General features: G+C 38.5%; 1 protein-coding gene across 2 annotated transcripts in view; it reads left to right on the top strand.

Annotated features, from left to right (window-relative positions):
• Nucleotides 1-15459, top strand: part of LOC102061252 (signal recognition particle subunit SRP54) — a 34857-nt gene that overhangs the window by 351 nt on the left and 19047 nt on the right. Inside the window, exons 2-16 of one of the 2 annotated variants that reach the window (XM_074542683.1) lie at nt 3470-3578; nt 4930-5021; nt 5602-5686; nt 6600-6704; nt 8333-8399; nt 8486-8543; nt 9232-9382; nt 10274-10422; nt 11767-11867; nt 11972-12058; nt 12470-12543; nt 12749-12857; nt 13630-13800; nt 14263-14358; nt 14978-15446. In XM_074542683.1, the coding sequence (XP_074398784.1) occupies nt 3501-3578; nt 4930-5021; nt 5602-5686; nt 6600-6704; nt 8333-8399; nt 8486-8543; nt 9232-9382; nt 10274-10422; nt 11767-11867; nt 11972-12058; nt 12470-12543; nt 12749-12857; nt 13630-13800; nt 14263-14358; nt 14978-15069 (1515 nt within the window). In that variant the 5' untranslated portion in view covers nt 3470-3500 and the 3' untranslated portion in view covers nt 15070-15446. Of the gene's footprint in view, nt 1-3469; nt 3579-4929; nt 5022-5601; nt 5687-6599; nt 6705-8332; nt 8400-8485; nt 8544-9231; nt 9383-10273; nt 10423-11766; nt 11868-11971; nt 12059-12469; nt 12544-12748; nt 12858-13629; nt 13801-14262; nt 14359-14977; nt 15447-15459 lie in introns of those variants that run through there. The other variant, XM_074542684.1, reaches the window with a different exon arrangement.

Below are 15459 nucleotides of genomic sequence, written 5' to 3'. Positions count from 1 at the left end.
TTCTGGGCCTCCCAGACCCGGCCGCTGCCGCCCACAGCACCGGGACGGGACGCGTCCAGCCGGGGTCCGCCCGCTGTCCGGGCCAGCCCAGGGGCAAGGCAGCGGCCGGGCTCGTACACCGGACTCTGCCTTCATCACTTTTCCCGAGGAAACGAGGGCATTGGGCCGCAAGCGAGACAGCCGCTCCCGGCTGCTGCCTTAGGGGCGCCTTCCCGTCGTCAGCCGGGTAATTTTAGAAGGTGGAAACTCGTGAGTTGAGGTTGAGCGGAACTGTCGTAGCTCAGGGCATTCCCGACTATGAAACAGCCGCTTCTCCCTTATAGTGTTAGACTTGCAGTTGGTCTTAATCCGTGTATGTGTACATGTAGTGCAACTTTATTGTACAGTTTTTAAGTGTTCCTTTTGCTTAATATCTTTTTAAACAGGTGCTATCTTTCAAAGCAGTTGTTCAAACTGCTGTTACCTGTTAAGCCTATATTTTTTCCAAAACCCTGTAGATTAGATATTGCTAGTTTAGCTAGAGTGATCTGGTTGGAGGTTTGTGCTGGGTGTGTGGGCAGGGTAGGGCAGTCTGTCTCCTCAGAATTGCTTCGCTGCTGGCTTGCTGTGCCTTAGTAAGACATGCACTATTCCTGCTGTGCCTTCGTCCCTGCAATGCCGGTTTGTGGCTGAAGCACAGAGCTCCTGGGTCAGCAGCAGACCGTGGCCTGGGAGCTCAGTGTGGCGGTGCCAGGCTGCTGCTGGTGGAGGGGATCAGACTGCACAGAGCAGCTCATGGCCCTGCTCAGCCCTGCTCTGTGTGTCTGTGGGTGCTGCCCTGCTCTGTGTGTGTCTGTGGGTGCTGCCCTGCTCAGCCCTGCTTTGTGTGTGTCTGTGGGTGCTGCCCTGCTCAGCCCTGCTCTGTGTGTCTGTGGGTGCTGCCCTGCTCAGCCCTGCTCTGTGTGTCTGTGGGTGCTGCATTCAGGGTGAGCTGCCCAGAGCTGCAGCTGCCCAGCACATACACCTTCTGCACTGCAGTACTGCTAATGCCTGTATGGCTATCTGCCAGCCCAGGCTGGCTACCTGCTAAAACATCTTGTGTGTCTTTTTGTCTGGAGTGTGTCTCTCAAATTGGATGGACTGTCACAAGTTCTGTTAATTTCTGTACTTGGCAGCCCTTAGAAATTCTGATGACTTAGGATTTTTTAATGTGCTAGTAAGAGCAGTTTATATAAAAATGCTTAAACTCATCTCCTTAGCAAAGGATTTGAATTATTCCTGTTGTAAGACTGTTGGAAGAAGCTTTTGGAATTCTGCAGAGGAAACATTAATTTATTAGAATGTAATTAACCTTCTGTATTTGGAGATCTGTAGAACTCTGGAAACTCATTTTAAATATCTAGTATTGTCGTGACTGTGTGTTGGTCATTCTATCAAATTTCTTAGCTAATATATCCAAGTTTTATATTTAAGTTCTGTCACTGGTTGCTGTTTTAGCAGCTCAAAGCTTACTGAGGTGCAGCACTGTTTTTAAAGGTTTGGAGGCTTTGTTTTTTCTTACACATTGTGATTATCACAGAAAATTATCTGGAAAACGTTTTGAACATCTGTTTTGCTGAGACTGTTTGGTAGAACCTATTGATGATTAAAATGCTTTTTTAGAATTATTCTGCAATAATATGACTTGTATGCCTTGTAAGGAAACCTTGGAGTTTTACCACTTCAGATAGCATGGAGAAGGCCCCTTCCAGCAATGTAAGAAGATGGACATCAATTTCTATTGTACATCAATTTCCAGTGTACTGTAGAGTACACTAATAGAACAGTAGAGTATTTGCAAATACTCTACTGGCAGAGTTCCTTAAGAAACAGAGATTTGTTTTTAAATTAATATTGAGGTGGCATTGTAATGGATATCATTGCTTGTACATTCAATGTACATTAAATCTAAAATGTGTAAATATGTTTGTGTCATTTGCCATACCCAACTCCTGTACTTACACTGGATTTATTTATCCTACGTCTTCTGAAGCTCCTGCAGACTTTGTTCTGCATTGTGACCTTAGTGTCAGGGGAGTGTGGGTTAGACTGGCAGGTATTTTTGGGGTTTTGTTGCTGGTCTATTTACCAACTTATATACCAAGTTGGTAACAATAGAAACTCTTAATTAGACAAAGCAATCTGGAGGTTGGCTTATGTGGGAGTCTTATTTTAGCTCTTTTGGAATATGTATTATTTACAAATAATAAAACGTTTTAACATTTTAAAACATCTTAAATCGTGCTTTTTGGGGTTTGTGCAGCTGATAAATCTCAATGTGTGTATGCAGTGAGCTGCTTTGTTAGCCACATTGATGACCTGTATATTAAATAAAATCAGAATGTAGCTAGTGATGCATTCTTCATTTCAATAAAGGGACTGGCCTTTCTTCTCTGTTTGCTTCTCACTTGAGGCAGGGGGAAGCCCCAAAAATCTTTGAAACTCTCATCTGTTTTGATTACAGAGACTCCCATTGTAGAGAATTTGGCTTTCAGTACTGAAAGGAGGAGATCAAATGTGAGATTCCAATTTAGGCTATCAGCTAGGAAGTAGTTTCAGCTGAGTACAGAAAAGCAACACTGAAAGTGGAAGATAAACATGAAGTATTTGAAGTGCTTCATTTCAGCAGTAGCTGTGGTGTTGCAAATTTTTGCTCTTCAGAGACATTTTGATTTGTCCTTAATCAGAATTTTAGATTGCTGATTCGACCCTGTGTGCTCCTGAATATCTTGCCACCTAATGTAGGGGGTGGAGTGGTTTAGCATGTTGACTAGAATATGTACCCTTCAGAAATTACCTTTTTATTGTTTTCCAAGTGTAAATTTTGGTATGATTTAGGCATATATGTGAGATTTGTGTTTCTAGTGAGCAAAAATAATCTGTTTTTCCAATACAGCCATTAAAAACTGCAGTATTAATTTTGCTTATTAAAATGCAAGTATGTTTCTAGGGTTACTGAAATGGGAAATTCAGCTTGATTAATGAAAGCTGGATAAAATGCAACTGATAAATAATGTTGAATTTTGCTAGCAAAATATTTTGCTTCTGGCCATACTGTCCTTGCAAGATGCAGTGTTTCTAGGCTGTTCTGCTTGATTTTATTCTGTTATGTAGCATATTGCTGATAAGAGGATAAAAAGCAGCTGGCATTCTTTCTGGAAGTCTGTCTGGACTGTTTTGTTTGTTTTTCCATGGTGAATTCAATGCACATTTATTTTACACAGTGAAATCCTTCCTAATTGAAGTGTGGTGTATCTGGTTTTAAGTAGGCCATGAGGATTGCCTAAAATTAACTGCAGGCCAATATTTCCTAAAAATAACTTTAAAAAGTAAAACTTACGTACTTTCTGGAGTGCAAAGCAGGATTCTTACCCAAAAGTTACTTGAATAATTACTTTGTGAAAGCATGGCTTCAACTAGTTTAAAATGTTATTTAAAAATTTTTTTCCAGATCCTTCTGAGTCGTACTTGAAGCCGCCAAAATGGTTCTGGCAGATCTTGGAAGAAAAATAACTTCAGCATTGCGCTCCCTGAGCAATGCCACGATCATCAATGAAGAGGTGTGTAGTGTACAGGTGTCATGGCACCAGCACTGGTAAAAAGTTCTCACAGGCTGATGAGAAGCTTGAAGTGGCCTACCTACACTTTCTTTATCTTCAAGTAAAATTTCTGCTAAAGGTTTTAACCCCCTGACAGTACTGCCAGAAATTAAAACTAGATTTATATGTGGGTCATCACCTCAGACATGGTGGGTCCCATGGTCAAAGGGTCCTTGAGCCTGGAGCTGTGTTTAGGGAGATTAGTGTCCTGTGGAGGCAGTGTGTGCCTAAGTGTGGATGGAAGGTAGGTGCCTGCTCTGATTTGTGTGTGTGTGGGCACAGGCAGACTATGCAGATGTGTATTAGGTGCTAGAAGCTGAAATGTGGAAGAACAAATGTAAGCTTTGCTGTCTGAATTGTGAGGAATGTGTTGTGTTTGCTGCCCTTACGTTCAAACCAGTGTGTGGTTCTGGAATTTTGTTTGGCTTAGAATGGCCTGTATTTTCTCTAAGTAAGAGTTTGGAAATAGAACTCAGTGTGTTCTGTCATAGGAGTTCAATGCAAGATGGAAAACTAACTAATGTGATGATTTCAAAGTCTCTGAATACACAGATTGCTAGAAATTATTTTCAGGTGGAAAGATGTGTGGCTTAAAGTAACTAAAAAATAGGCTAATTGGGAGCTGTAGTGTTAAACTTATGCATAGAGAAAATGTTTTAATGTATCTTCTGCCAGGAGAAAAAAAAAATCCTTAATTGAATCAAATACAGCCAAATTAATTTTTTCAGCAATGGAAACTTATCCTGCAAGAGCTCAAGATGTGAAAACGAGGCCGTTTATGCAGGTGTTACTTTCAGAAAAATCTTAACTCAGAATAGACAGGGTTTCCAGCTGAGGCACCTGCTTGCCTAAAAGGGATACAGTCAGAGCAGCAGTCCAGTTTCTGAAAATTCAAGTAGCAGGGTTTGGCTAAGGAATTCCTTTGGCTAAGGAAGGCTGTTACAGAATGGTGGTGTGATCTGAGGTTTTGTTGGTGTACTCCCTAAGGAGTACCCAGAGGGGAGTTCTTGCTGCCATATGAGCTGTGAGCCATAATGCAGTAAGAAGTGTTTTGTGTTAGTGTTCTATAGTGTGCAGTTGTTACAATTGAGAACCTTTCTCTCTCAGATTTAAATTGTTTCTATGTAGGAACAAATGCACAGACTTTTTTTGTGACAGTTGATTTCATGATAGGACTACATGCATTTAATTTGTGAAAACCATGGTTATATCATAAATAGACTTTCTCATTCTTATTTTGATCTAATAGTGGCCTAGTTAATCTCTGTGTATTGTAAAACAATTTTTCTGATTTTTCTTTTATATTCCAAAGGTTTTAAATGCTATGTTAAAAGAAGTGTGTACAGCATTACTGGAAGCTGATGTTAATATCAAACTTGTGAAGCAACTCAGAGAAAATGTCAAGTAAGTGAAATAATCAAAATGCATTTAACTTTTGATATTTGTAAAACTTGTAATTTGAGGCTACAAAAGAACAACTAATTTATAACTTAATATGTTGTGGTTTTTTTAGAAGCACACAGTTTACTTTGAACAGGAAAACAGCTGTTTGAACCAAATGTTTAGCCAGTTCCATCAAAAGAGTCTTTGGTCAAATTTAGCCATTTATTTCTGTTACAGGCTTGTTTGAAAATTCTTTTGCTGTCATCAGTTGAGCTGTCTGATAAACAAGTTCTTCATTACTTCCTAGACACACAATCTTCACATGTTCTGTGCTGGCTGTAAATAAATCTGTGTATGTGACTAGCACTGTTACTTTGCCTATTTTCAGATTCACTTAAGTAAATACAAGTCTGAAAGATGCATTTTAGAAACCTGTTTTTGTGCTCTGCATAAGAATGTCTCCAATGCATGTCACTTCTTAAGTACATCCTATCTGAAAACTCAGAACAAATCAGGGTGCTGTTGCAGTTCCAAAAACTCTATTACTGGTTTCAAGTTATGCTTTAGTTATGCTGGTGTTCCATGCTTTTCTCAAATTCAGGTCTGCAATTGATCTTGAAGAAATGGCATCTGGCCTTAACAAAAGGAAAATGATCCAGCATGCAGTCTTTAAAGAGCTTGTTAAGGTAGGACTTCAAAATTCTGCATTGCATCACTTCCCTTGTACAGTCTGGGCTTGGCAGTAGTGCAGTAGCAAGGCAAGCTTTTAGGTGGTTGTGTGGTACCTGCAGTCAGGCTTTCTGATGTGACAGCACAACTGCAGTACTGTAAACAGCAGTATTCTCATTGAAACTGCATCCTGGGCATGTCTCAAACTAACTTCAGTTTAAGCTTTGAGTTCAGTTGTTCTTATTCTTCAACTGAAATGTAAAGACAAGAGTGAAGTACTGCTAGCTTCTAGCCTGCCTCTGGTTGTCCCAGAATACACCTTTGCTACCCTAATGTTCCAACTACAGATAAGCCTTTGGAGAAGTGGTAAACAACAACCCAGCAGCTCAATGCAACATTTCTCATTAATCTGCCTGCTTGGTCAAATCAGGACTTGAGTATCTGTATTCTGCCCTCTTTCCAATTTACAGTGTAGTCATTTGTTCTTCTGTAGTCTGTGCCCACAGATCTGGTGGCTCTCAGGAATGTATCTACCTTCCACTCCTTTCACAAGTGAGGCAGCAACCCTACAAAGCCTTGTATGCTGTAGGATTCTCACTGGAAGAAGCCCATCCTGAGCAGTGACAAGAGGGGTGGAGGTCACTTTTCTGTGGTGCTTGTTACCCTTGTGCCATGTATACCGGCCTCAGCCTGGCTATGCTTGGCATTACAAAGAAATTAACAATGTTGTTGCTGCAGAATTATTATGCAGAGCCATATATATTATAGATACCTTGGAAGGACTGTTGTTGTTCACTGTAAATGAGCAAAAATCTAAGCCAAATGAAGATCAAACTGCGCAAAAACTGTTTTTCTCCTTTGAATATGAAACCAGGCACCTAGCATTACTGTGACACAACTGTTCTGTGCCTTCTGTGCTTTGTTCTTCAGCTTGTAGATCCTGGAGTCAAGGCATGGACACCTACCAAAGGAAAACAGAATATTATAATGTTTGTTGGTTTGCAAGGAAGTGGTAAAACAACAACTTGTTCAAAGGTAAGTGCAGTGGATCTCTTTGCATGGTTTTTGATTTGTTTGTTGGTTTTGGTTTGGTTTTTTTTTTTTTTGCTTGGGGAAGCTGGTGGTCACTGGGCTCCTTAGGTAGGTTTGGCTTGTGATCTGTGCTGGTTTTGTTAGTAGGAAAGTTCTAACTCACTACCATGTAGAGATATGTTTGCAGAGGGGTTTCTGAGATGAAATGAATGTTGAAAGTAAAATTCTTTTGGGACAATTTATTACTTGTAGGACTTCCTTCAAAGATTTTTAAACTGAATTCTTGATGAAACAGTACCCTATAAGAGAGTCTTTATTTGTCCTTGTACTTAAACCTCAGTTAAACCACAGCACTGTAGTTCACTTTCTAGATTTAAGACTAAATACTAAGAATGGGTGTTCATGCCATTACATATTTAGAAAAACAGTGGAATTTGGCCTTTGTATTAGATACAAGGTATCAGTTAAGTGTAAGTTGATGTGAAACCTCTTCCAGCCCCAGACTCGTTGAGGAAATTTGTGTTTGTATTTTTTTAAGGCTATAAGAAGAATGCTCTGAATCCACATACGTTCACATCTGCAACAAGGCCTTCCCTGTTTGTTAGTGTGAGGTCAAACAGCACACCATTCCTTGTGGGATTGTCCCCCTTCCTGTGACAGGAGGTTGTAATCCCTGCTTTCCATTTTCCAGGAACCTCCTGGACTGTTTGTGCATCTCCAGCAGATGTCAGGGTAGTTAAAGTCCCCCCCAAGAACCAGGGCCTGTGACTTTGAGACTGCTTCAAGCTGCCCATAGAAAGCCTCATCCACTTGTTCCTTCTGATCAGGTGGCCTGTAACAAACACCCACAACAGCATCACCCTCACCAATCTGCCCTTTTATCTTAAACCATAAGCTCTTGACTCACTCATTCACCCCAGGACAGAGCTTGGTACATTCCAAGTTGTGAGGAGAAATTATCCTGTGGAAAAAAGACACGTCTTCATTGTTTTTTGTCATCTCCTTTTGAAGTGCACATATAGTGAAATATTCAGCATAGCCTGCTCTGATTTCAGAAGACTTTCTTAGTGCTTATGTAGGTGAACTTTATTTTGAATGTTTGTATTTGTTCAGTGTTTGTGAATATATGTAGCAGCTGTGAAGCTGAGTGTTGTAGGAAGGTTAAGGATTCTGTCCACTGTTTAAAACATGTCCTTTCAATGGAAATATCTTTGTTCCTCTGAAAGTACAAAAATATAGAGCTGTACAAGTTGTAGCCATTATGGTACTGGATATTGAAGTATTGCATTGGGAAGTTTCTACATGCTAGTCCAATCTGCAGTATTAACACTAAGAAGAATTCAGGAGTTAGTAAAATGGGAGCTTGAGTTATTTGTAGTCATTCCTAGAGATTGCCATTTCAAGAAATCAAAATCAGAAGCAGAGTCAAGCAGGTGTTTTCATCTTGCCATTAATAATCATTTATGATATGCTTTCCTAAATAATGGCCATGCTAAGCATGAACAGTCTTACTCTGTGGCCTCATTGAAGGGCTGGCTTAAGTCTGTATCCTCTGTGTGTGACCTGAGGCTGTTAGAAGTGTCGTGTCAGTGGGACTTTGGTGTAACTACTTGTTTTGGGTTTCATTTCAGTTAGCATACTTCTATCAGAGGAAAGGCTGGAAGACTTGTCTAATATGTGCAGACACATACAGAGCAGGTAACACAGGCTTTAATGATGTAGTTCTCTGTCTATAATATTTGAAGATTTCCTTAAGTAGTCCCTTGACTATACCTGTCTTACAGGTGCTTTTGACCAGTTAAAGCAGAATGCCACAAAAGCAAGAATTCCCTTTTATGGGAGGTAAGCATCTTCCAGAAACACTTAAGAGAAGAATTCAACTCCAGTTATGTATTGTTCTGTTCTGAACAGTTTGCACTAAACCCCATCTAGCATGGCCTAATTGCTTTCATTTTAATAATATATTCTGGGTAATACTTGCTCTGATCAGATGAAAATTCTGTCCAGTTCAGTATATTGCCAGGAGTAGCAGGTAGGACAGTGTACAAAGAGATCAGGTGTCCAGGAATAATTCCCTGTGGTGCTTACTCAATGTATATCAGTTCACAGACTTTTACCAGGCATGGCCAGATTTTTGAGAAGTATCTCACAGATCAAAGGATATGATTTTTGGATGCTTAATTTTTATTATCAAATAGAGACAGAGGTGGACCTGAAACGTCTTTTTATAAAGCAGTAAATAACTTTCCCCTAAGATTCACTGAAGGTGAACTGTCTAGGTGCTCAGCTAAATCCTGTTTGAGAGAGGGTCTTGTAGAGCTTACTGCAGCTTCCAGCAGGTGAGACAGACTTCAAGTTTTGTGCTTCAGTTCACTGAGCAGTAAGGCTAAATGGCTTAGGAAGACGTATTTGTAACCGATTTTTGCTTTACATAAGAGGAGTTCCCTCTTGAAATCCAGATAAGACTTATAGTTAATAAGTTTATAGTCAAACGATGAAATTCTGAATCTTTGTTTCTCTTTTTGATCAGTTATACAGAAATGGATCCTGTAATAATTGCCTCAGAAGGTGTTGAGAAATTTAAGAATGAAAACTTTGAAATCATCATTGTTGATACAAGTGGACGTCACAAACAAGAAGACTCTTTGTTTGAAGAAATGTTACAAGTTGCTAATGCCATAGTGAGTAGTTTTGAGAAATACAGTAATTTGTCATTTGATGGCAGTTAATTAATCTTTATCCTAATGTTCTGTGTGCATTTTGCTTTAACTCCTAGATGATATTAGAAATTACAAACAGATAGGAATAAGCAAAGGCTAAATGACCAGTGCTTGTTAGTTTTGTGATGGTTTTAATTCTTCTCTTCTTCTGTTCGAGGATGCTTGCATATAATCAGACTGCTGTTTCTGCTTTAAGTTTTCCTTTTCAGGATCTTTGCATTGAAAAACTAGATGAAAGAACCAGTCTGGTCTGGTTTCCTTTAACTATGAATACCAAACTTTCTGTGATTGTCACAAATAATTGCACTGAGACAGAGAAGATGATTGGATAACTTTCAAGAGTTTTGATATGTAAATGAAGCTGTTGTTTCTATGGGTTTAAAAAGTCTGGCTATTTGTTTGACTCTGTGGTCTTGCATAACAATGTGACACTTCCCACACAATTCCTGGTAATGCTAACTTATTTTTAGAGGAATGGGTGTCTTAAATATCTGAATGTAAAACCAAATTGAAGATGTTATCTAATAAGCGCTTGTTGATACTAATTATCTTATTGGCTCAAGATACTGGCTAAAATCACTTGAATCATAACTAATAAGCACAAACCTATTAAATTGTAATGTTTTATGTTGTAGATGAATCATATAGTCATTCAGCATCAGAATTTTTTAAATGGTTCTTAGATAATACTGTTCATAAAACAGTGGTCCTGTTTTAAACCCTAGCATACAGCTCTTATATACTGTTATTGCAGTAAGTTCTGCTACTGAACCTAAATAATAATAATGATAATAATGCATGAATATTGTTTAGTGAAGCAGGAAATGATTTTGTGTATCTCATTTCTCCTAGCAACCAGATAACATCGTTTATGTGATGGATGCTTCCATTGGCCAAGCTTGTGAAGCCCAAGCTAAAGCTTTCAAAGACAAAGTAGATGTAGCTTCTGTTATTGTCACTAAGCTGGATGGACACGCCAAAGGAGGTGGAGCCCTTAGTGCGTAAGTGCCAATGGGGTATAACAGTGTCCAACATCTGGCTGTGCACAGCCAGCTGTGAAATGTGTTAGTGGCTCACAGAGACCTGTCCTGGGGAGTGTCACTGGCACACTGCACAGAACCTAAGGCAGTCACAGTCACACTTAGATTCTTATCCTTCTTCTGGTGGGTAGGGTCACCTGCTGATGATACTTAACATCAGCATTCAGTGATAGGATGTTTTTTCAGTATTGTCACAGATCAGACTTTTGTCTTCTGAAATCTGCATCAAGCAATATTCATTGCCTATTGTGTATTAGGCATTTTTCCAGAAAGATACATTTGGGCTCAATAGATATGACTTCAATGAAGAGCTTTGCATCTCAAGAGATTTTTTCCAAAAGGGGAAAAGCTGTACCTCATCATGTGTGACATTAAAACTATAATACAGATCAAACTCCTGGAGTGGCAGTGTCCAGAAACTTGATGAAAAGTTCTCTGCTGTCATACTTACCCAAATTCCATTCTTGTTGGACTTTACATGTCCTGTATCTTGGCAGAGTTTTGACCAGAAAATGCTACGTTTTATCTTCAGCCTTTTATGATTGTTTCAACTGCCTTTCAATGATACAGCTTGTCTGGAGCTGAGATGTTTTGTTAAAACAGTCAAAGTAACTGCCCCTGACTTGCTTAAATCCCTGCCTGTCTTTGACCTGAAATGTTAGAGTTCCTACACTGCCATATGTATTTTGCTTTATCTGTAGCATAGTGTTGGAAGACTAAAGCTTTTGGTATTTTCATTTTGCTGTTGTTTGAGTGTCGTATGCTTGTGTGCTTTGTGTGTGCTGTGTTTGCCCTGTACTGTCTGTGGACTGGAAACTAAATTTTATCTAAAAGATAATGCCAGTGTGGTGGAAAGGTTCTGAGTTTTCTTATGTTGGAGCTTTTTCCTGTGTTGAAAATGAGATTGTCTTTTGTGTGAGGTACCTTGAAGAAATTGAAATCAATGCCTGTCATCTGACATTATTGTCATTAGTATCAGTAATAGCCCAGTATTTGGATAAACTGGAGATGATTTGTTTTTTTTCTTTCCTCTCAAGTTCCTTAAACTCAGCAATGAAAATTAGCAAATTCTATTTCTGATTTTTTCCAAACAGAGTTTGTATTTTATAAAATACTAATGAGAGAACAATCTTTTTAACTACTCTGAGCTAAACATCCAAGTGCAGGGTGTTTTTTCAGTAATGGTGTGAGGAGTAGGGCAGATCCTTCAGACAGAATGCACAGTGTTGATGATACCTAGCTGATTATAGTATAGAAGATGGATGGTGTTTGAGAGGCCATTTCATAAAATATATTTTATTGCAGAGTTGCTGCCACAAAGAGTCCTATTATTTTTATTGGAACTGGCGAGCACATAGATGACTTTGAGCCCTTCAAAACACAGCCTTTCATCAGCAAGCTGCTTGGTATGTCCAATGTACAACTGTACTTAAAAGACACTTAGAATTGGATAATGGAAAGTCAAAGTGTATTTTTTAATGCTAATTTCAGATCTGTTTTCTTTATCCAGGTATGGGTGATATTGAAGGATTGATAGATAAAGTAAATGAGTTGAAGTTGGATGATAATGAAGCACTCATAGAAAAGCTAAAACATGGTAAGTTATTCCCAGGATCTGAATTGCAGGAGCATTACAGTGACCTGACCGTGGCAGGCGCTCTGTGACGGAGACCACTGAGTTCATTTGTGCTGTGTGTAGACACAAACAACTTGTTCATGCTCAGTGAAGAACAGGTTTTTTTCCTCCAGTAAATGTGGCAGCCAAGTAAATTGAGTTGTGTTTTTCAAACAAAAGCCTGTCAGACTACAACTGCAGAAAAACTAGCTTAATGGTTCAGCATGTGCCATCTGAAACTGTTTAGCCATATGAAGAGTGAGGAGGTTTATTTATCTACTTATTTATGTAGTATAATATTTACCTTATGAATAAAGAGTAATTAAAAAAGGAGAGTAAGAGCAAAATGCTGGTGTGACTTTCGCTAACTTTTCTTTTGTTGTTGTGCTTCAGGTCAATTTACATTAAGAGATATGTATGAACAATTCCAAAACATCATGAAAATGGGACCATTCAGTCAGATCTTGGTTAGTTATCCCCAAAATAATTTTATTTTAAAACTCTTAATTGAAATTTGTTATAATCTGTGTTCTGTTTTTAAAAAAGTGGAAGTATTTGCCTACTGCAGTATGCAACTACTGAACTAACAGTTGCTGTCTATATTTCTTTCTGCTTAATAAAGTTAGCGTTGCCTATTCTGACTTAGCTTTTGTTTTCCTTTCTTGAAACAAGGGCATGATCCCTGGTTTTGGAACTGACTTCATGAGTAAAGGCAATGAACAGGAATCAATGGCAAGGCTAAAGAAACTCATGACTATAATGGACAGTATGAATGATCAAGGTAATACAAATTTCACCCTCTTTTTTTTTCTTGATTGTTGAACAAGCTTATTTAGAGAGATGTTTCTGGAAAAATTCATATTGCAGCATGTACAATGACAGAAAATGACAAGAAATATTTAACATTCTTGGGAATCACAAGGAGTACACGTGTCTCCAAATTTCTTAACAAATCTAAATAGCTAGAGATATTTTTCCTGCTGCTGCTCTGTCCTGTGTAGAGTAGGTGGGATTTCAAATAATTTCCATTCTATTGGAAATCAATGTACTTTTAGTCATTGTATTGTAACTGTTCATGAATTATAAATGCTATACTTGCAAATTGATAAGGTATGTTAATCTTTAATCTGACATTGCTGTCTTTTTCCTACTCACCCTCAAATTTACTTGGTGACATAACCTGGTCTCTGGAATTCTAAGTGTTGTTTCTATTCCGCCTAAAATTCCTTCAGTAGTATGCTCTTACCTTTGTGCTAAACCCATTAATATGGCTTTAGACCAAGTATCCCAAGAGCATAATTTATTCACACAGCTTTTTTCTATCACAGTGATTAACATATGAAGATAAGAGCTTCTTAGTATTACTTCCTAGAATATTATGCCTCAGTGAATTATGTAAAATTTTGCATTGTCACTTTTAAAACTTAAGTTTTTATTCTCTGTCTCAAAATTAAATTCTCAACAGTGAAAACAGGTTTGCTGTTTGTTACCAATTGTAACAGTTTTTAATGTCAGTGACTCAATGGATTTTCTTTTCCACACTGTAATTGCAGAACTTGACAGTACAGATGGTGCCAAAGTTTTCAGTAAGCAGCCAGGAAGAATCCAAAGAGTAGCAAGAGGCTCTGGTGTTTCTACCAGAGATGTTCAGGAGCTGTTGACCCAATACACTAAGTTTGCACAGATGGTGAAAAAGATGGGAGGCATCAAAGGGCTTTTCAAAGGTAAAAACCTCCAAACCAATACCAAAAACCCCACTCTAAAATTTATTAACTAAGGGGGGAGGTCACTTGCTGTGTGTACACAGAGGAAATGAGAAAACACTGATTACAGAGGGGAGAAAGTGAGTTGTAGCTTGCTCTTTTTCACAATGTTTGAAATTTCTTTTATTTCACTGGTAAGAGCTGCGCTGTTCTTCATGACACCAGTGTGTAACTTAGCAAGGAAAGCTACTGTATTTCTGTCAATGCAGACTTGATTGCTACTACAGTACAAACACTTCAGTCTGGTCTGTGGAGCGCAGGGAGTGTTCATCCTAAATGGACTTTTAGTGGCTGAGGTAGTAACTTCTAATAATGGGCTCATGGATATGAATCTAGAATTAGGAGGTAACATTTGGATTTATTTTGTTTCTAGCACCATTTGTTAATCCACTTTCTTATGATTGCTCTTTTCTTTTTATTTAGGTGGTGATATGTCCAAGAACGTAAACCCATCTCAGCTGGCCAAACTGAATCAGCAGATGGCAAAGATGATGGATCCAAGAGTTCTTCATCATATGGGTAAGTGCTGACATTTTATAGCTTCAAGAGAGGACTGTCAGTTATAGTGGAGCATTTGAAATACAGAAGTGAGGAAGGGGATGAGGGACTATCTGCAGGATATATCAATATTGAGTATTTCTGGGGTTTTCTAACAAGAATCAGAAAGTTGAGTCCAAATAGTTTGCACTTAGCAGTGCTTAATGTAGTTTTTCATTTGGATTCAGCTCTCAAAACGAGTGCTTGGAATGGTGAAGGATGTCTGTGGTAAAGCAAATCTTCCTAGACTTCCCTTCCCTTGTCTTCTAAGATTTGCTCAAGTGATTAAATTTGACAAGAGCAACTTTAAGTAAGGTCTCCCACAACTGAACCTTACTGACTGATAATAGTCATTCCATCAAGTTTTTTCTTCTGTCTAGTTCTTAATGCACAAATCATCTTAAAGCCTGATGTTTTGCAGACCTTTCTGTAACTACTCACTCCATTCTTTATATTCAATAGCTGTTTAAACCTGGTTTGACAGTTTGGGCTTCTGCCTTTTTATATTACTGGAAGTGTGTGTATACAGGAATGATGCCTCAAGCAAGAGAGCTGTGCCTCAGTTCATTAACACTTCCATGTTCTCACTTATTTTCTGCAGGTGGCATGGCTGGTTTGCAGTCAATGATGAGACAATTTCAACAAGGTGCTGCTGGAAATATGAAAGGCATGATGGGATTCAATAATATGTAAAGAAGCCTTAATACAAATGGACTTGGTTGACTCTTCATTGCAACTTCAGTGAATGAATTTGCTTTCTTCCTTTTTACAGTGATGAGAGAGTGGTCTTTTGAAATCTTACCCAGGCTTCTCAGTTTCTACATCTAATTTCTGAAAACTATTTTTGCTTAAATTAGTTCCTCTCCACTAATAACTGATGGCACAAAGAGCAATTCAATTTAATAAAACAAAATCATGATGTAAAATTTTAATATTTAGAGACACTTTTTAATCATTTACATCAAATGGCAGCCATTATATTTGTAAACAACCCTGATCTTTGGTTATAGTAACATAAAATGTCACAAATATACTGTAAAATAAAATTTAAGTGGTTATAAACAAGGGAATGGCCTGTGTCTT

This window comes from Zonotrichia albicollis, chromosome 6 (genome assembly GCF_047830755.1).
Source record: "Zonotrichia albicollis isolate bZonAlb1 chromosome 6, bZonAlb1.hap1, whole genome shotgun sequence".
Taxonomy (NCBI): Eukaryota; Metazoa; Chordata; class Aves; order Passeriformes; family Passerellidae; genus Zonotrichia; species Zonotrichia albicollis.
The sequence above is the reverse complement of the archived record's forward strand: the minus strand, read 5'-3'. Positions and strand labels throughout refer to the sequence as shown.